This window comes from Anolis carolinensis, unplaced genomic scaffold, assembly GCF_035594765.1.
Source record: "Anolis carolinensis isolate JA03-04 unplaced genomic scaffold, rAnoCar3.1.pri scaffold_9, whole genome shotgun sequence".
NCBI classification, from domain to species: Eukaryota; Metazoa; Chordata; class Lepidosauria; order Squamata; family Dactyloidae; genus Anolis; species Anolis carolinensis.
In genome coordinates, this window is record NW_026943820.1 from 9,494,944 (window position 1) to 9,515,904 (window position 20,961).

The 20,961-nt window shown below is 43.9% G+C and overlaps 1 protein-coding gene across 1 annotated transcript in view; it reads right to left on the reverse strand.

Annotated features, from left to right (window-relative positions):
* Positions 1-16,093, reverse strand: part of tox3 (TOX high mobility group box family member 3) — a 145,215-nt gene extending 129,122 nt beyond the window's left edge. Inside the window, exon 1 of the mRNA XM_062961567.1 lies at positions 15,331-16,093. Within this exon, the coding sequence (XP_062817637.1) occupies positions 15,331-15,432 (102 nt within the window). The 5' untranslated portion in view covers positions 15,433-16,093. The remainder of the gene's footprint in view (positions 1-15,330) is intronic.
* Between the last annotated feature and the right edge of the window lie 4,868 nt (positions 16,094-20,961).

Sequence of the window (20,961 nt, forward strand, 5' to 3'; positions counted from 1 at the left end):
TTTTGGTGCTAAATTCGTAAATACAGTAATTACTGCATAGCATTACTGCATATTGAACTACTTTTTCTGTCAAATTTGATGTCTAACATGATGTTTTGGTGCTTCATTTGTAAAATCATAACCTAATTTGATGTTTAATAGGCTTCTCCTTAATCTCTCCTTATTATCCAACATATTCACTTATCCAACGTTCTGCCGGCCCGTTTATGTTGGATAAGTGAGACTCTACTGTATTATTAGTAATATTACATGTAAAATATAATATATAATTAATATTATTATATTGTATTATTAGTATTATATCGTATTACAATATAATATTATGAATATTATATGTATATACAATATGTTATAATTATTATATATTATTGTAAATTATATTGTGTGTGTGTATATATATATATATATATATATATATATATATATACACACACACACACACACACACACATATATATATTTCTAGAAAGACTATAAGCTACTCTCTTTCTGAACAGAAGAACAAGTACTCATCCTTATAACAAAAAGCTAGAAAATTGCTAGAAAACAAAATCCACACATTGATATAGAGGTCTGAATTTGTGTATATGTGAGTGTGTGCACAGATGCTCACCTTTTAGCGACATTATAATTGAAAAACATACTACTGAATTTAAAACACACACAAAACAGCACGAGAACTGAAACTGCTTAACAGACTGTTTAGTATTTTGGCGACTGCTAAATATTTTCAGTACAAGGCATGTAATTGATTCAATAACTGGGAGAGAGGAAAATGGTTGTTTATTTTAAAAGCTACTAAACTAAAGCCAATGCCCAAAATTACTTCTCCATCAGCCGAACCATAAAAGGGCTCAAGATAGAAGCAGAATGTCGAACAGCTGGTATCTTTCAGTGGAGAGCGACGTTATTATTTTTTAAAAGCATTTTCATGTGGTATTATTTTCCCCCCACAAACACAGAGTATTTGAAGTTAGACTAAAATGATCCTGGTTCGAGCTCACCCTCTCACATCACAAATTGCAACTATGCTTAAAACACACAAAACTGCTAGAAACTAATTGAATCAGAGCAATTAGAGTGTGCAATTGTGGCCTATGGAACGTTTTTAGACACCCATCATCCCTCTCCAATGACTATGTTGCCAAGAATTGTAAAGAGTTGTAGGCCAACTAGCCTGGGGACCACAGTTATTCAGCCACCAGATGTTGCCAGAAATACATTCCCTTGAAAGAATAATCTCATATCTTGTCCAAAAATGTATGTATTTATTTATTACATTTACAACATTTATACCCCGCCCTTCTCACCCAAGGGGACTCAGGGCGGCTTACAAAAATTGGCAAAATTTAATGCCCAAAATGCAATCATAAAAACAAAACAATATAAACAAAATGTACAGTGACTCCAAATACATAATCCTAAACCAAGACCAGAGAACCTATGGTCCTGTAGATGTTGCTGGACTCGATTTCTCATCAAGCCTAGGTAATGGTGAAAAATGATGGGATTAGCCATCCAAGAAAATCTGGAAGGACACCTGTTTTTCATCTTTGTTCTAAGGAAATAAACATTTTGATTGTGTTGTGTGCAATTGATAAGGTGCCTTCTCAGATGTTTGCTGAGAAGATAACAAGAACCTCCTGAGGGTCTTCATACACACTTGACCAACACGAAAAGATCTTCATTTTCACTGGATAAATCAGTATATACCATCGCAATAAATTACCTACCTTATCTAGAAGATTTAACTCCCAACCATTTAATAGTCTAGCTCGCTGTTGACCTAGGCAGCCCGAAAGATACTTGCATCTATTAAGAAGGAAATTTAGGTATCGCTTTACATGGGGAGGCTAATTTAACTAATTTACAACACCATAAAACCTTCCAGCAGCATGCAGAAGAATGAGGAAGTACTCCATCAAGGACTCGGTGTTACAAGTGGACGATGAAGCAGCAGCTACCCTTGTGGCTGGAATCAAGCATACCCTCATAAAGCCGAAAGCTGGAACGTTAAAATTGCCTCTGTGTCTGTCTATATATGACGTATTGTCCAATGGCACTGAATGTTATGTGTTTTGTGATCTGCCCTGAGTCCACTTTGGGGGTGAGAAGGGCAGGAATATAAATACCGTTTATTAATTAATTAACTGAGTTCAGTGGTGATTAATGGCCACTAAATTAAACACTATTTCTTCCTAGTGAAACACTTTTGGGGGGGGGGGGTATATGAGTCTTGGAAAGAAAATACAGAAATAGAAATGGGAATTTGATCCTTAGGCAAGCATGGTGTTAGGGTACAAAAGTCTGTTCCAAAAAATCTATATTTTTGTGAACACATGAATTTTAAAGCATTTGACTTTTTTTTCGACTTGAGAAACTGCAAGTTGCTTCTGTTGTGAGAGAACTGGCTGTCTGCAAGGACATTGTCCAGGGGACGCCCAGATATTTTGATGTTTTTACCATCCTTGTGGGAGGCTTCTCTCATGTCCCCACTGGAGCTGACAGAGGGAGCTCATCCACACTCTCCCCGGGTTGGATTCGAACTGGCAACCTTCAGGTCAGCAACCCAACCTTCAAGTCATCAGTCCTGCCAACACAAGAGTTTAAGCCACTGTGCCACCATGGGGCTCCTTTTATAAGCATTTGACTGCAAATGTGAGAGACTCCAGGAGCATCTGCACTGTAGAATTAATGCAGTATGATACCACTTTAACGCCATGATATGGAATCCCGAGAATTGTAGTTTGATGAGACACCAGCTCTCTTTGGCAGAGAAGACATTGTAGGACACCATAGCATTGAGCCATTGCACTTCAAGTTGTAGCAAACTGCATTAATTCTACAGTGTAGATGCATCCTGGATCTCTCACATTTGGCAGTGAAGTACTTTTCACATTACTATGTGCAAGTAAGTGTACATTTCATTTTTTTTAATCGACTGTTGGTTTTGAACTTGAAAAGCTCAGATGAAGGAGAAATAAGAAATTAGCCCAAACGATTAGAAGTTTAGAAGTTTGTGTTAACTAAAAAATGAACATTATCCTGAACACATTAGAGCCTGGAAATGGCATACTTCCATCTATCTCCGATATCTGTGATATCCATTAAAAACATTCAATAACACGGTATCATCCACATAGACTATAAAATCTGGATATCGTACTCCAAAAAACTGTGTGAGTGAAATTGTAACCCAGGAAAGCTCGTGCCAAATTGTAAGTTTTAACAAAAGACTCTTTGTTGTTAAACATGGCAAAGATATCCAATAAGCAACCAGAGAAACATCTCTTCCAAGGATACAGATACAAAACAAAAGTTGAGAAATCATAGCATTACAGTTGACTCATTGAACGCATCTCAAAATGCATTCCCAGAATAAGCTGAGCAGGGTCTTCAAAGATATACGAGGGTTGAATGAAAAGTAATGCCTCCACCTTCGTAACTCCTCAACAGTTGGCAGTACTGGTATGCGGCAGGTTCTGGCTTGTTCAGTAGACTCTCCTCTACAGTTTCATTTGGCAGGAAGCCTTAGCATTGAACGGTTGTGTTGTTAAAGTGTGAAGTATGGAACCCTGTGCAGACAGTCGGTCAATGCGACTTAAGCAACGTGCAGTCATTGAATACTTGACAGCAGAAGGTGTCACCCCAAAGGAGATTCATCAGAGAATGCAAGCTGTGATTGTGTTGATGTGAGTACTGTGTGCCGTTGAGCGAGTAAATTTAAAGATGTTGAGGTGGGAACATCAGACTTGTGTGACAAACAAAGAGTTCGACATCCTGTGACACCAGTCACTGAGTTTCACAAGCAAAAGGTTAACAGATTGATTTAGGACAATCGTCGTATCACTCAGAGAGAAATTTCAAGCATAATGGACATTTCACAAGAATGTGTAGGTTTGCTTGGCTCTAGGAAGATCTGTGTGTGATGGGTCCTGTGAGACGCTGGTTGAGGAAACAGAGTGTCGACTTCTTCCGTGACAACTTCAGAAAACTTGGCAGAAATGTATGCCAATGTATGGTGATTATGTGGAAAAGTGAATAGTGGTAGTTAAAGATTGTTCTAAAGATTAATCTAAGGAATATTTCTGCGTTTGATTTATTAAAATATTCCTATCCAAACCCAAGTAACGAAGGTGGAGGCATTAATTTTCATTCAACCCTCGTATATTTCCTCCAAACCTAGTTCTTGGGTTGTGTCCCTCCAGCGCTGGCATTTAATCTAGTGGTTTCACTACCATCAATACATCCACAGTCCAAGTAGCCTGACCTACCCTGTTGTATTAAACATGACCAGTCGAAAATGTGTGTAGATAATATTACGACAAAGTAGTCACTGGAGGAGTTTGGAGTTGCTCTCCATACACATCTGCTGTTTGCCTGGAGGCAGTGTGTGATCTGATATCTAATTTCTCTATTATATACAGCCCTTTGGAAGTCCTTACAGTAACAACTGCACACAGTAGCATCCCACTCAATGTATTTACGTAGCTCCTTCTTGATTTAACAAATCAGTCCACCTGCCACTGATCCTCTTTTTTGTTCAAAGACGTTGGCAACTCCTAGTTACCAACAAGAACACAATAGTTTGCCAGGGTCTTGGGTAGCAAAAACATAGTAAAGTAAAGGTTTCCCCTGACGTTAAGTCCAGTCATGTCAGACTCTGAGGGTTAGTGCTCATCTCCATTTCTAAGCCGAAGAGCCAGCGTTGTCCGTAGACACCTCCAAGGTCATGTGGCCGGAATGACTGCATGGAGCGCCATTACCTTCCCGCCGGAGCGGTACCTATTGATCTACTCACATTGGTATGTTTTCGAACTGCTAGGTTGGCAGAAGCTGGAGCTAACAGCAGGTGCTCACTCCACTCCCCGGGTTTGAACCTGGGACCTTTCAGTCTGCAAGTTCAGCAGTTCAGTGCTTTAACACACTTCACCACCGGGGCTCCTTAGGGTTTAATAGGCGTATGCAAAAACATACACCTATTAAATTAGGTTTCTGTTGTGGAATGATTGCAGTTTGACTCCACTTTAACTGCCATTGTTATGGGAACATGGGAGCTGTACTTTCCCAAAGACTTTGGCTTTCTATGAAGGCTTCCATCATGACGCCTCTTCTCAGTGAAGAATTTCTTTTCATTTCCCAAAGTCCTCCAGAACATAGTTTGAAAAACATCAGCTTGGATTATGATGGCTAGTCCCTTACTATTATGGCCGGATTGGCTGAAGGGAACCAACCACTCCGAATCTATGCACAAGTCTATTGTTTATCTTCTAGCCAAGCTATGTATCCAGTTCTTCCCCCAAATGTTTCAGTGGTAGACCTGTCCTCACAAGCACTCTGGATTTTGGTCTCGGGTTCCTGCTTTGCATGGAATATATTGTACACTGATTGGCTGCAATGGATTTTTTTGTTTTGTTGCTAAACCCCCCTAATTCCTGAACATGGTGGAGTAATTTCCGGAATGAATCCAAGGTCCAGAAGGTGACAATGGTAGCTTCCTTCAAAATATAAATTAGGAAAAGGCAAACATGAGTCCACAGTAAATTCAGGGTGCATCGACACCATATAACACATTCAGTTTGGCACCACTTTAACTGTTCTGGCTCAATGTTATGGAATCCTGAGAGCTGTAGTTTGACAAGTTCTATAGCAAGGATCCCCAAATGAAGGCTCGTGGGCAGATGTGGCCATCCAAGGTCACTTACCTGGCCCCTGTCCTAAACTTTAGACTTTGGGTTGATCTAAGTCTGAAATGAATTGAAGGCACACAACAACAACAATCCTAATTTTGGACTATTTCATCATAATCCGGCCCCAATAGTCTGAGGGATAGTGAACCAGCCCTCCACTTAAAAAGTTTGTGGAGCCCTGCTCTATAGCATTGAGCCAGGGCAGTTAAGATGATGTCAAGATGCATTAATTCAATGTATAGATGAACTGCAAAACAAAAATAATACAATAAAATTTCCATTTTTACGGGATTCTGGGCGCAGGATCCCTGCAAAAGAGTGGGAACCAGAAATAAAAATCTGTGTTTTTACCTGAGATAGCACCTTTGTAAGGCCCCATCTACACTGCCAAATAAAATCCAGATTATCTGCTTTGAATTGGATTATATGGCAGTGTAGACTCAGATAAACAATTTCAAAGCAGATAGCCTGGATTATCTGATTTGATAATCTGGATTATATGGCAGTGTTGATCCAGAAAAGTAATCTAGATCCTCTAGGACAACCTCTTGTTCACTTCCATTGGATGTTGACTATAGATTTGCCCAGAAGGACCGAGAGAAAACGTATTAAATCTGTTATAAGGAGCTCCATGAACTTGTAGCCCAACCCCTGCCAATGTCCTTCCCAAACACTACGGCCCATCACCCAAGGAAGGCTTTCATTTGGGGACCATTTCATCCTAGATTTTGCTTTTTCCTCCACCACAGGCAGGCATCCCAGGGTTCTCCATTGGTGTGAAATTTGCATGACCCCGCCTACTGCCCTTCCATTTCAAATCTGTCTGCATAACAAACAGAGCACAACTGAGCAGGAACTAAATTTACTGGAGGAGTTTGGGAGATTGACTCCACATGGTGGAAGTTGTTGTTCACCCTGCATCAAGTCAGAGCACTATGACTCTTACTGGGGAATTTAGAGGAGTTGTAGTTCACCTACACCCAGAACGCTATGAAACCAAACAATGATGGGTCTGGATCAAACTTGCCATGCATACCCAATATACCCAGATTTGAATACTGGCAGTTTTGGAGGGGAATTGGCCTGGACATTTGGGAGTAATAGGTACTGGGATTTATAGTTCACCTGCAATGAATGATCACTCCAAAACCCACCGATAATGGACCAGGACCACACTTTGCACACAGAGTGTGATGTCTCAGGCACCTTTGGCCCATGACCCCACAGCCATCATAAATCAAACTGAAGAGGACTTGGTCTTTTTTCCATCTCAGCAAGATTACGTCCCTTTCCAGATGTCTCCTGTTGACATTTCCGTGCCAGAGCCAATTAGGGACACCCTTGAAATGGAGCATGGTTCTCCGGACAGTTTGGTGTTTGATAGAAGGGCTTTTCTCAAAACAGATCGCTCTCAAAGACAGATTTTAAGGAGAAGCGTGAGATTAGTGGAGAGAGGTGATTGTGGCTAAATCGGTTCTCTTAGGAAGTTTCAGGGAGGCAGGCATCTGGTGCAATTTGGAAACAGCTCTGTTCTCTGGGAAGATTTGGGGAGTCAAACACCTGCTTGGGGGGAGCTCTTGAACTTCAATAAAAGTTCTGTGCTGAGCTTTCCCTGTTGCGGTGTCAACGTGACTATTGACTAAAGAACATTGACTCTTGTTCCTGAGCTTCCAAGCGGCCCACCGGTGCGTTTACTCACGAGTAGTCTGGGAGTTGCGTTCCACTCCTTGCCAAGTTTGGACTGCGTTTTCAGATCCATCACGAAATACCTTGCCTAGCCTTGAATCCTTGTTCTGGACTTTACTTCAAGAATCTTGTTCTTTCCCCACTCAAACTTCCAAAGAGTTTGAGTGTGTTTCAGTTATTTGGATTATAGACTTTAGACTCTAATACTGGACATTTAACTTCATTTTATTGGACTAATTTTGATCGTCTCTAAAAGGTCAACTGCTGGACTATATACTCTGCTTATTTTTGTTTAGAACTTTTATTGCTTTAATAAAGATATTAGATTGTTTATTGGCCTCCGTGTTGGTTTCCAGTGTTCACGCTGCTTAGGGGTGTTACACAGAGCCCCCATAACCAACAGAACATATTGGACAAGTTTGGGGGAAAGGGAGTTATAGTTCACCTGCATCCAGAGAAACAGTGACCAACAATGGACCAGGACCAAACTTCATACCGAGAAGCCTCCAGACCAACTAAACATACTACAGGGGTTTGTGGGAATGGCCCTTGATTTTGGGAGTTGTAGTTCACCTGTATTCAAAGACCACTGAACCCAGTCAATGACGGATCTGGACCACACTTGGCACACAGACTCAACATAGCCTACTGTGGATACTGACAGATGTTTTGGGACAATTGCCCTGGGAATCTGGGAGTTGTAGTAGTTCACCCCCATCCAGACAGCACTGCAGCCAGGTGATGACCAGCCAATGACAGATCTGGACCACACTTGGTACACAGACCCAAAATGGCCCACTTTGAATACTGGCAGGGTTTGAGGAGGATTGACCCACGATTCTGGGAATTGTAGTTCACCCACTCCAAACAGAATACATAACATTCAAAGACAAATAATGCCTTTTTCAAATTAACCCGGGCACCACTGGGGCCCCAGGCTAGTATCTTCTATTTGTCCCATTTCCATGGGGCCAGAACCTTTCAGATTGCAAAGCAAGTCTTGGTTGGCATTAAAACACCAACAAAGACGTGCCATTTGTCAATACGTCTGTTGCTATGCGCCTGTGAAAAATTAACAGAATAAAAGGCCATCAAGCTGTGGATTATTTGGTATGAAAGACTCAAAAGGCACTTTTTAACACTGCCTTTTGAGTCTTGCTGTAATTGCAAGAGACTATAGCTGAGAATGTAACACAAACACACCTCTATAGCTAAAGAACAATACTACAAACAGAAACGGCTGTGGTCCATATTAAACAGCTTCAAGCTGCCTAGGAAGAAAAGTAGAACAAATTAAGTTGCCTCTCCTGGTTATAGCAAACAAGCAGGTAAAGGGTCACTACAACGTGCCGTGTAGTTAAGTGTTATGCCGCAAGACACACAAGCATCCGTTGGCCATCTGCTCGTTCTTTTATCTCTACCATCTATTTACCAAACTGTAGTGTTTGCATTGGACGTTTTTTAGATAGCGCAGCTGCAAAACTCATTTGCAGTGCCTTGTGTTGTGAAACATCATCTATATCACCCCCCCTCTCTGAAATAAGGCTATTTATGGAAGCAGTGTGCTCCCACATCCAATCATTTAGTTTATGTCATATGCAAAGACTTTCCAGATCAGTCCAGTTTGTGAGTGTATTAACAAAGATGAATCCTTCCGAGAATGAAATGCAATATAGTCACAGCATACTGAACAAGGGTGTTAGCATGTATGCTACACTTAAGCACAATTACTACGATCCCAAAAATGATCATTTGCTGCATAGAGTAGGGGAACGCACTTGGGGCCTGCTATTCACTCTCACTTACACACAAACATTCATGATTTGATTAAGTAAAGTTTTTCCCTTGACATTAAGTCCAGTCGTGTCCAACTCTGAGAGCTGGTCCTCATCTCCATTTCTAAACCAAAGAACCAGCGTTGTCCGTAGACACCTCCTAGTTCATGTGGCCAGCATGACTGCATGGAGCGCCGTTACCTTCCTGCCAGAGCAGTACCTATTGCTCTACTCACCTTTGCGTGTTTTCGAACTGCTAAGTTGGAAGAAGCTGGGGCTAACAGTGGGAGCTCACCCTGCTCCCCGGATTCGAACTGCTGACCTTTCAGCTCTCGGTCAGCATGTTCAGCAGCTCAGCAGTTTAACCCGCTACACAACTGGAGGCTCCATCATGATTCAATTATTGTTTAGATTTATATATGTGCCATTCTTCTCTCATTCAACTAAGGAAAGCCCTTAGGCTTCAGATTGGTTAGGAGGTACATTGGGCTTTGGTAACCACCTACTTGCTCCTTGGCTAGAAATAACGTAACTCCTAGAGTAACAGATGAATTCCAGACAGGAATCAAACAGGGGCAGCTAACGACTCTGAACAAAGGATTCCCCCAGGCCAGGATGTGAGGCTGGGAAGGCAATTCAATGCTAACAAAGGTGATTAATTGCAACATTCACACTGGCCTCCAAAAGACAAGAATTCTTCCCCCCACCCAGGAACTTCCACAGATATATAAACCTCCCTTGCTTAGTCTCCAACAAACCTCACAACCTCTGAGGATGCCTGCCATAGATGTGGGCGAAACGTCAGGAGAGAATACTTCTAGAACATGGCCATACAGCCCGGAAAACATACAGCAACGTAACTCCTATTGGAAAACCCTTTAGACATTGACAAAATACACACATGATAAGTCTTACTGGATTAGATCAAATGCTTATCTAGCTCAGCATTCTACTCAATGGCCAACCAATTTCCAATGGAAGGTTCATAAGCAAGGTAAGCATGTCAGGTTTTCAAAAAATGATATGAAAAGGCAAACTGTTGCTCATACTGGAGAGGCTATGCCTTCATCAAAACTATACGTGGACCCAATGTTGCATTTTTCAACTTCCTTTTAAAGTCATTCAAATATGCAATCCTTCTCTACTTTTTGTAATGGTACATTACATTAAACATGTGTTGTGTTCTCCATCATTCAGTGGATAAACCCAACATCCAGCATTTACCTCAATGTATTTTCTCAACACCACTGTATATATAGTAGGTCCTTCACTTTCACAATGGCACAGTGCCGTTATGGAAGTGGAGAAACCATGAATTAATCTTGGAATCTCTCATTATGATCAACATTTAGAAGAGGTTGTTGAAATCACGCTAGTGAACCTACAAGTGCCAAGAGGAAATTTCTCTCTACAAATCTTTGGGTCCTCCAGTGCAGCCGTGTAGTCAGCTTCTGGCCAAAATTGACTACAGAATTATACTACAGGACTTAGAGATTCCTTAAAAGGGCATGTTCATCTCATCTCTGAATAATCAAATTCATAAAAGTTAAACTATGGAAGGCCAACTAAAGTTCAATCATGGCTACTCAAGCCAATCTCTTTTCTAAGCCATATAATACCAAACACAGTGACCTTCCTCATAGAGGAGTTGCGCCAGTCTTTTGATCATTTTAGTTGCACCTTTTCAAGATCTACAATATCATTTTTCAGATACCATCACCTCCATGTTTCCACAGCAGATTAATGGCTTACCCTTCCCACCACAGAATGCCATTGCTCTTAGTTGTCTAATTCACTGTAATCTGTGCTCTTTTAACTCTGAAAAGAAGCTTCCTTGGATAAAGGTGCTGATGCATGAGATGGATCATGCTGTCACTAATATAGTGGGCGAGGAGTAGAGAAAGGCAAGGTCCACAAGAAGAAAGATGTAATGATGGCCCCTCTTGCTTCAGCTAATTTGATGATTTGAAGTCATCTAGTTTGACACAAGAGTATTGTACAAGTGTGACCATTCTTAGATATGTGGAGCAGAGTGGTTATAACCCACTGGTGGAACAGATCTTGCAAGAAGAAGACATCAAGATCAGGCCTTGGCACTGCCAGGTAGAAGATAAAGGTGAACCTTGTTGGATATAATGAGAAAGAGTAACTGGCCAAGGCGGCATCCAATGAGTTTCATTCCTCGATGGTGATATGAACCTGGAAATCCTACTCCAATATTATAACAGCTGTACCACACTTGAATGACAATCTCTAGATTGTCATTCAAGTGCACTGAGTTCTCAAGTTGCAATATCAAAATACTACTATTGTTCAAAAAAGTAGCATAGCAATGTTTGCTCAAAAGAATTTGTCCAAAACACAAAGTCACTGGATCCTTAGTGTCCCTGTGCTTCAGATAAGCTTCACAACACCATAAATTGTGCAAGATGTTGGATTGATTTTGGTACCATGTAGTAGCCCCAGAACCAGCAACAACATGGAAATTCTTAAATACAACTTAGTTCTGTATAACTATCAACACTTAATGAATATTGAGTATCCCATATGCAGAAATCTGAATGCCAAAATGCTCCAAAACTGCCGACATAAGTGGCTGAGATAGTGACCCCTCTGCTTTCTGATGATTCAATGTACACAAATTTCATTTCATGCACAATTTGTGCATTAAATTTATTTATTTATTTATTTATTAGACTTGTATACCGCTACTCCCAGTTTGGCTCGGAATGGTTTACAGAAATAGATTAAAACAATACACTTAGCTTTAAAATAACAATAAAAACAATAAAAACAACAATAAAAACAGACATAGCCCTGAGTTTTTCACCCATCGAACCTTCCAGCTATATGCATAAGGCCTATATGAAACACATATAAATATCATGTTTAGATTTGGGTTCCAACTCCAAGAAATCCCATTATGCCTATGCAAAACAAGAGGAGAATCTAAAATCCCAAACACTTCTGGTTCCAATAATTTCAACTTGCATGGTAAACACATACCAATGCAATGTGACTTCAGATGAGAACACAGCCAGGAGTAGCTTAGATCCAATCAGCAAAGGAAAGAAGTAAAGTACATTGTTCTTACAAGCCATTTAAACACTCCTTGTTTCTCATCATTGCCTAGGATCACAGTGCAAAGCGTACAAATCCTCTACAGTGAGCACAAGTTGATGCAAAAGCACCTCTTGTATTAACAGCTTCCTAGGAGGTCAAAACAGGGTCTGATCTTCTAAGAAACTGCATTTAACAGATGCACCATGTCTTCCTGCATCATCATGACAAAAGGTATATGTAAAAGTTGTTTTTAAAATGCTTGAACAAACTAATTTTGAAGCAACTCGCACCTGATAGGGTCAAGAAACCAGTCAATCAACCATTGTCAACACAGATATTTTCCTAAGTGGCCACACCAAAATGAACATGGCATACAGTACATAATGCAAATAGAAAGGATCAAATAACTTTCTAAACAAATTCAACTTTCAGTCCTACTATACAACAACGCATGGGTAACTAACACAACCTAAATCTCAGGGGTGATAATATAATAATACACTTCTCAATTGTGCTAGACTGAGCCTCTCCTTCCCCCCTTCCTCCACTGCTTTTTCTCTCTCTTCATACTATAAACAGAGCAGCATGCTTATACTCCTGGTGTTGTATTTCCCTGGAGCATGCGCAAGCAGGCATTCTCCAGGAGTGGTTCGATATCACTTGACAAAAGAGATCAGCAGATTTTGGCTACAACAGGACAAGGCAAACACCAGATCAGCTTTCCTCAAACTCAAACACAACCACGATGCCCGGCCCAGCGTATTTGAAACAAGTACCTCCCTTTCTAGGAGAGTTTGATTGTATGACAACCTCCTGAGAGACAAGCTCTGAGAACAGAAAAAAACCCTCTTTTCTCTCCTCAACTTTACAAACTTTTTATTATTATTATCATCATCATTCCTATTAGGAAATCCAATCTCTGGCTAATTCTTTGGATAGCATCCTTTATGCATCAGCATTGTAGGCAGTGTCTCACCAGAGGCCCCATGGGCTGGGCAAACAGAGCATAGGCAGGGCAGAGGGGAGGGAGCTGGCTGTGAAAGGGATCTTTATATCCATATATGAAGGGCCTGGTGCTAATAACCCAGTGTGCTGTTGACACAGCCTAATGCAAACAGCCGAAGTCCCTTTCAGAATAGCATGAGTCACGGCTGTCCCTCCGAAGTTTGCATTTCCCTGTTCTTTCATGGCTGTTTGGAGAAAAGGAGCCAGGGCTGAAATACACACATTTATACATGTGGTAAATGTCCTTCCCTTCTTGCAAGTTACATACACTGTGCCATCTTACAAAAGCCATGAATAAAAATACATACAAATTCTACAACTCTGGTTGGCTCGTCCAATGTTTTGTTTTCTTTGTGTTGATCACAACTGAAGTACTAACTAGTTCCCATCTTTAGCACATTTACTTGGAGGCAAACCCATCAGATTCCTAGAAAACATCCATATAAACATTTGTGTCAAAGCTTTAGTTATGGTCTTAAGAGAACTGTGGTGGAATTTGGGGGAGGATTTGGATACAGAGAGGCAGATAAGGGAGGGGCGAAGGGACAATGCACAATCGCCGGAACGCTTTCTCTTATAACATAATAATCTCAATACACACACTTGTGATGGATTGAGAAGCCACTGCTTTCTCTTATAACATAATAATCTCAATACACACACTTGCGATGGATTGAGAAGTCACCGTCGTAGTGTTAACCACTGGTTGGGACCCTCACTCTGTGAAGACTGTGTGTTGATCGGCTGTGCACCAACCTCCACACATTAAAAAAACTCACACACCGGCGTCTTCCAAGAACTTGGAAGGCCATCATACTCACACAATGAGAGATCGCCTAACATTCAACAACAGCAATACACACAAATACCAAGACCAAAACCACACACAGAAGAAAGTCTATTCTCTACTGATAAAAAAGGAGACATCAGTGGCATCTTTGGGCTTGCGAATTCTCCAAATAGTTCAGACAGAGCAGGCTCAGCAAAACTGTCCATTGTTCCAGGTTCCAGAAAAGATAGAGAACGGCATCTTTACAAACTGCACATGCCTCTCTATTTTGCTGTTCTTGTTGCTGTCTGGGATACACACCATGCACACACTTTCCCTTCATCAGCAATTCAAATCCCCACAACCAATGGAAAAGTGATGATTCTGCAAGCAGCACATTTTTGGGAAGGTGCGGGTGTGTGTTTACAATCAAACTGTGCCTGGTTCCTAGAGAAATAATAAGAGACCTTATCCTTGCAAAGAGATAGATAAAGAGAGAGAGAAAAAATAAAATCAGAGGTGCACATGCCTCTCTTTTTTGGTGTTGTTGTTGTCTGGGATACACACCATGCACACACTTTCCCTTCATCAGCAAGTCAAATCCCCACAACCAATGGAAGAGAGACGATTCCGAAAGTAGCACATTTTTGGGAAGGTGCGAGTGTGTGTTTACAATCAAACTGTGCCTGGTTTCTAAAGAAATTATAACAAGGAATATTATCCTCGCAAAGAGATAACGAGAGGGATAGACAGAAAATAAAATCAGAGATACACATGCCTCTCTTTTTTGCTGTTCTTGTTGTCTGGGATACACACCATGCACACACTTTCCCTCCATCAGCAATTCCAATCCCCACGACCAATGAAAGAATGACGATTCCGCAAGGTTCACATTTTGGGGAGGTACGGACGTGTGTTTACAAGGGTCTCAAAAGAAATAATAAGGGATGTTATCCTCCCAGAGATAGAGAGAAATAATAAATTAGAGATGGGAAGAAAAGAAAAAAAATAATAGGATAGGCGTCAAAGCTGTACTGAGATGACTTAGGAAAGTTTGGATTCAGAAAGAAAACAACAACCCCAAAGTTGGAAGGACCAAGAACACCAGAGCATGGATCCACTTTAGATCTGGTTTCTGCCTCCTGCAGAATTCTGGGCTTTGTAGTTGTCTGGCTGAGCGGATTTAAAGTGGATTTAAAGTGGATCCAAACTCTAGTGTGATGAAGTCCCAAGTCTGGTGCAGCTTGGACCACAGCAATGGAACAACACCACCAGATACACAAAGGGGATGGGTTAGGGGGGGATATAAGGAGATTGAGAAGAAGAAGCAAGTCATAATCACCTTGTTGTAGTTGTAGTAACCCAAACACTGGGCAAAGTCCAGGTTGGAAGGATCTCCGGGTAGAGAGCTCCCCGACGAAGGTGGGTAAAACCTTACATCCATGTTGGAAGAGATGGGAGTTTTGGAGAAAAGGGGGGAAAGGATGGGATGGAGGAGAGGAAGAAGGAAAAGAGGAGGAGGAGAAGGGAATGAGGGAGGGGGCGATGAAGTTTTGGAGAGTCTTCCCAATAAGATCCACCTTTTTTTTGTTTTTCCCGGCGATGCAAAGAAGGCTCAAGTTGTGCTCCTCGCTGAGAAGGGGAAGAAGGAGGAGAAAGGAGGAAGGAGGGGGAGAAAGAAGGGAAGAGGATGATGGTAAGGAGGGAGGGAGGCAGGGCAAGAGCAGCAGGTGAGGGAGGGACAGGTGAGGCGAGGCTCAGAGAAAGCGCAAGCGGCCGGCGACGCAAAGGAAAGCAAGCGCTCTTTTTCGCTCCCTCTTTCTTTCTTTCTTTCTTTCTTTCTTTCTCTCCAAGGCTTTTCTCTCTTTTGAATGCCTCCAGGACCAGCTGCACGGCACAAAGAAGCCACGCGCGGAGGAGAAAGGAGGAGAGGCAAGGGAGGAAGAAGCAGCAGCAGCTCCAGCACTCCCGAAGCCCCCCACCGCCCTCCTCCGGAGAAAGAGGCAGCCGCGGGGGCGCGCGCTCGTGCACAGATCTCTCTCTCTCTCTCTTTCTGTGTGTGTGTGTCTCTCTCTCTCTATCCAGGACCCCAACCCAGCTCTCAAGGAGTCCTTCCTCCCCTCTGTGGTGGACAGAGAGAAAGGAAGGATACAAGGGAGGAAGGACAAAAGTGGCTCCACAATTCCTGGAGAGAAGAAGGCTCAAGGAAGGTCTCTCTCTATGGGGTGGGAGCATTTGGTGCCTCTGAGAGGGGAACATGGGAAGACTAGTCCAACCCCATTCTACCAAGAGAACCTCCCAGGCCATCTAGTCCAACCCCATTCCACCAAGAGGACCTCCCGGGCCATCTAGTCCAATCCCATTCTACCAAGAGAACCTCCCGGGCCATCTAGTCCAACCCCATTCTACCAAGAGAACTTCCTGGGCCTTCTAGTCCAACCCCATTCTACCAAGAGAACTTCCTGGGCCTTCTAGTCCAACCCCATTCTACCAAGAGAACTTCCTGGGCCATCTAGTCCAACCCCATTCTACCAAGAGAACTTCCTGGGCCTTCTAGTCCAACCCCATTCCGCCAAGAGAGCCTCCCGGGCCATCTAGTCCAACCCCATTCTACCAAGAGAACCTCCCAGGCCTTCTAGTCCAACCCCATTTTGCCAAGAGAACCTCTGCCAGGCAATCTAGTCCAACCCCATTCTGCAAGAGAACTTCCTGGGCCATCTAGTCCAACCCCATTCTGCCAAGCGAACCTCCCAGGCCTTCTAGTCCAAATCCATTTTGCCAAGAGAAACTCCCAGGCCATCTACTCCAACCCCATTCTGCAAAGAGAACATCCCAGGCCATCTACTCCAACCCCATTCTGCCAAGAGAACCTCCTGGGCCTTCTAGTCCAAACCCATTCTGACAAGAAAACCTCCCGGGCCATCTAGTCCAACCCCATTCTACCAAGAGAACATCCCGGGCCTTCTAGTCCAACCCCATTTTGCCAAGAGAACCTCTGCCAGGCAATCTAGTCCAACCCCATTCTACCAAGAGAACCTCCAGGGCCATCTAGTCCAACCCCATTCCACCAAGAGGACCTCCCGGGCCATCTAGTCCAATCCCATTCTACCAAGAGAACTTCCTGGGCCATCTAGTCCAATCCCATTCTAGCAAGAGAACCTCCCGGGCCATCTAGTCCAACCCCATTCTGCAAGAGAACTTCCTGGGCCATCCAGTCCAACCCCATTCTGCCAAGAGAACCTCCTGGGCCATCTAGTCCAACCCCATTTTGCCAAGAGGACCTCCCGGGCCATCTAGTCCAACCCCATTCTGCCAAGAGAACCTCCCGGGCCATCTAGTCCAACCCCATTTTGCCAAGAGGACCTCCCGGGCCATCTAGTCCAATCCCAATTCTACCAAGAGAACTTCCTGGGCCATCTAGTCCAACCCCATTCTACCAAGAGAACCTCCCGGGCCATCTAGTCCAACCCCATTCTGCAAGAGAACTTCCTGGGCCATCTAGTCCAACCCCATTCTGCCAGGAGAACCTCCCGGGCCATCTAGTCCAACCCCAATTTGCCAAGAGGACCTCCCGGGCCATCTAGTCCAACCCCATTCAACCAAGAGAACCTCCCGGGCCATCTAGTCCAACCCCGTTCTGCAAGAGAACTTCCTGGGCCATCTAGTCCAACCCCATTCTGCCAAGAGGACCTCCCGGGCCATCTAGTCCAACCCCAATTTGCCAAGAGGACCTCCCGGGCCATCTAGTCCAACCCCATTCTGCCAAGACAACCTCCCGGGCCATCTAGTCCAACCCCATTCTGCCAAAAGGACCTCCCGGGCCATCTAGTCCAACCCCATTCCACCAAGAGGACCTCCCGGGCCATCTAGTCCAATCCCATTCTACCAAGAGAACTTCCTGGGCCATCTAGTCCAACCCCATTCTGCCAAGAGAACCTCCCGGGCCATCTAGTCCAACCCCATTCTGCCGAGAGGACCTCCCGGGCCATCTAGTCCAACCCCATTCTGCCAAGAGAACCTCCCGGGCCATCTAGTCCAACCCCATTCTACCAAGTGAACCTCCCAGGCCATCTAGTCCAACCCCATTCTGCCGAGAGGACCTCCCGGGCCATCTAGTCCAACTCCATTCTGCCAAGAGAACCTCCAGTGTCATCTAGTCCAACCCTGTTTTTCCAAAGAGAACCACCTAGGCCATCTAGTCCAACCCCATTCTGCCAAGAGAACCTCCCGGGCCATCTAGTCCAACCCCATTCAACCAAGAGAACCTCCCGGGCCATCTAGTCCAACCCCATTCTGCAAGAGAACTTCCTGGGCCATCTAGTCCAACACCATTCTGCCAAGAGGACCTCCTGGGACATCTAGTCGAACCACATTCTACCAAGAGAACTTCCTGGGCCTTCTAGTCCAACCCCTTTCTACCAAGAGAACCTCCCAGGCCATCTAGTCCAACCCCATTCTACCAAGAGAACCTCCCGGGCCATCTAGTCCAACCCCATTCTACCAAGAGACCCTCCCAGGCCATCTAGTCCAACCCCATTCCGCCAAGAGAACCTCCCGGGCCATCTAGTCCAACCCCATTCCACCAAGAGAACTTCCTGGGCCTTCTAGTCCAAACCCATTCTGCCAAGAGAACCTCCTGGGCCATCTAGTCCAACCCCATTCCACCAAGAGAACTTCCTGGGCCTTCTAGTCCAAACCCATTCCGCCAAGAGAACCTCCCGGGCCATCTAGTCCAACCCCATTCTGCCAAGAAAACCTCCCAGGCCATCTAGTCCAACCCCATTCTGCCAAGAAAACCTCCCAGGCCATCTAGTCCAACCCCATTCTTCCAAGACAACCTTACGGGCCTTCTAGTCCAAACCCATTCTGCCAAGAGAACCTCCCAGGCCATCTAGTCCAACCCCATTCTGCCAAGAAAACCTCCCAGGCCATCTAGTCCAACCCCATTCTGCCAAGAAAACCTCCCAGGCCATCTAGTCCAACCCCATTCTTCCAAGACAACCTTACGGGCCTTCTAGTCCAACCCCATTCTGCCAAGAGAACTTCCCGGACCTTCTAGTCCAACCCCATTCTGCCAAGAAAACCTCCCGGGCCATCTAGTCCAACCCCATTCTGCCAAGAGAACCTCCTGGGTCATCTAGTCCAACCCCATTCTACCAAGAGAACCTCCTGAGCCTTTGCAGGAGGCAGAAACCGGATTTAAAGTGGATTCATGCTCTAGTGTGATGAGGCAGATAGTCTCCAGAGCATGGTGGCAGAAAACAAGCTTGCATCCTCCTATGACTTCCCCTTTGACTTCCCCTCGTCTCTTGATCCATGGCCGTCATCATGTCTCCTCTCAGCCTTCTCGTCTGCAGGCGAAACATGCCCAGCAATTTAAGCCGCTCCTCATAGGGCTTGTTCTCCAGTCTCTTGATCATTTGAGTCGCCCTCCTCTGGACACATTCCAGCTTATTGTCAACATCTCCCTAAAATTGTGGTGCTCAGAACTGAACACAGTGTGATTCCAGGTGTTGTCTCACCAAGGCAAAATAGAGGGGTAGCATGACTTCCCTGGGTCTAGGCACTAGACCCCTATTTATGCAGGACAAAATCCAATTGGCTTTTTTTTTTTGCTGTCTCATCATATTGTTGTCTCATCTTTAACCTGTTCCCCATGAGGACTTCAAGGTCTTTTTCAAACGTACTGCTGTCGAGCCAGTCGTCCCCTATTCTGAATCTTTGCATTTCATTTTTTTTTTTTTTTGCCTAAGTGGAGTATCTTGTTCTTGTCTCTGTTGAACTTCATTTTGTTAGTTTTGGCCAATAATCTTTCGAATCAGTTAAGATCATTTTGAATTTTGCTTGTCTACTCCCTCCCAATTGGTTCCAGTCTTCAAACTTGATGGTCATGCCTTCTAACCTTTTATCTAAGTCATTAATAAAGATAACAAGGAGAAAGAGTCTCTTTCTTTCTCTCTCCCTCTCTTTAAGAGGAACAACTTTAAAAGGCCTCAGTCCCTCCCATAACATCATTTCTCACACACCTGCTTTTCCTCTCCTTATCTCTAATTCTCTGGGAAAAGTGGGCCTGTCTTTGTTGCATGTCCTGTTTCCGCAATTCCAAGCACCTTGACCGAGACAAACATTTATCTCCCACATTTCTCTCAGCCTGCACTTCTGGTAGGTTCTCATGAGAGCTGATATCATGTACATTTCATACAATTTGGAGCCTAGTTCGGGGGGGGGGGGGGGGCTATGCAAACCTGCAACTGTTTGTACTGGCTTCCTTCGGATATTAAGGAAAGCATGGAAGTTTAACATATGAGCAAATTAATTGGTCTTGGAATAATAAATCCAGTGACCTGTATGTTTTGTGATTTAACCAATGTGTCCAGAGGGAAAGGGTCACAACTGATTGACCCTGGCAGGCATATAGTGTGTTTAGTTTGCAATAGATTCCTAATTCCATCAGTGCCTTGAGGCCGTTACTGGATGGCTGCGTGCCAGCAGGGTGAGGGTGAATCCAGCGAAGACGGAGATCCTTTGGCTGGGCCATCCGGGTGGGAGGGAGATCCAGCTGCCTACCCTGGATGGCGAGACACTACTTCTGTCATCTTCTGTAAAAAGTCTTGGTGTCTTATTGGACCTTCTACTCACAATGGAGGCCCAGGTCTCTGCTGTGAGCAGATCTGCTTTTTTCCATCTACGTCAGGCTAGGCGACTGGCTCCCTACCTATCTAGGAACAACCTGGCGATAGTGATCCAGGCGACGGTTATCTCGAGGCTCGACTACTGTAACGCACTCTACATTGGCCTTCCTCTGTCAGTGATCCGGAAACTGAAGCTGGTGCAAAACGCGGCGGCTCGTCTTCTCGCCAGGGTGCCGGCGAGGTGCCGTATCACCCCAATTCTACAACAGCTGCACTGGCTACCGATTGAGTACCAGATTACTTTCAAGATACTGGTACTAACTTTCAAGGCCTTACATGGT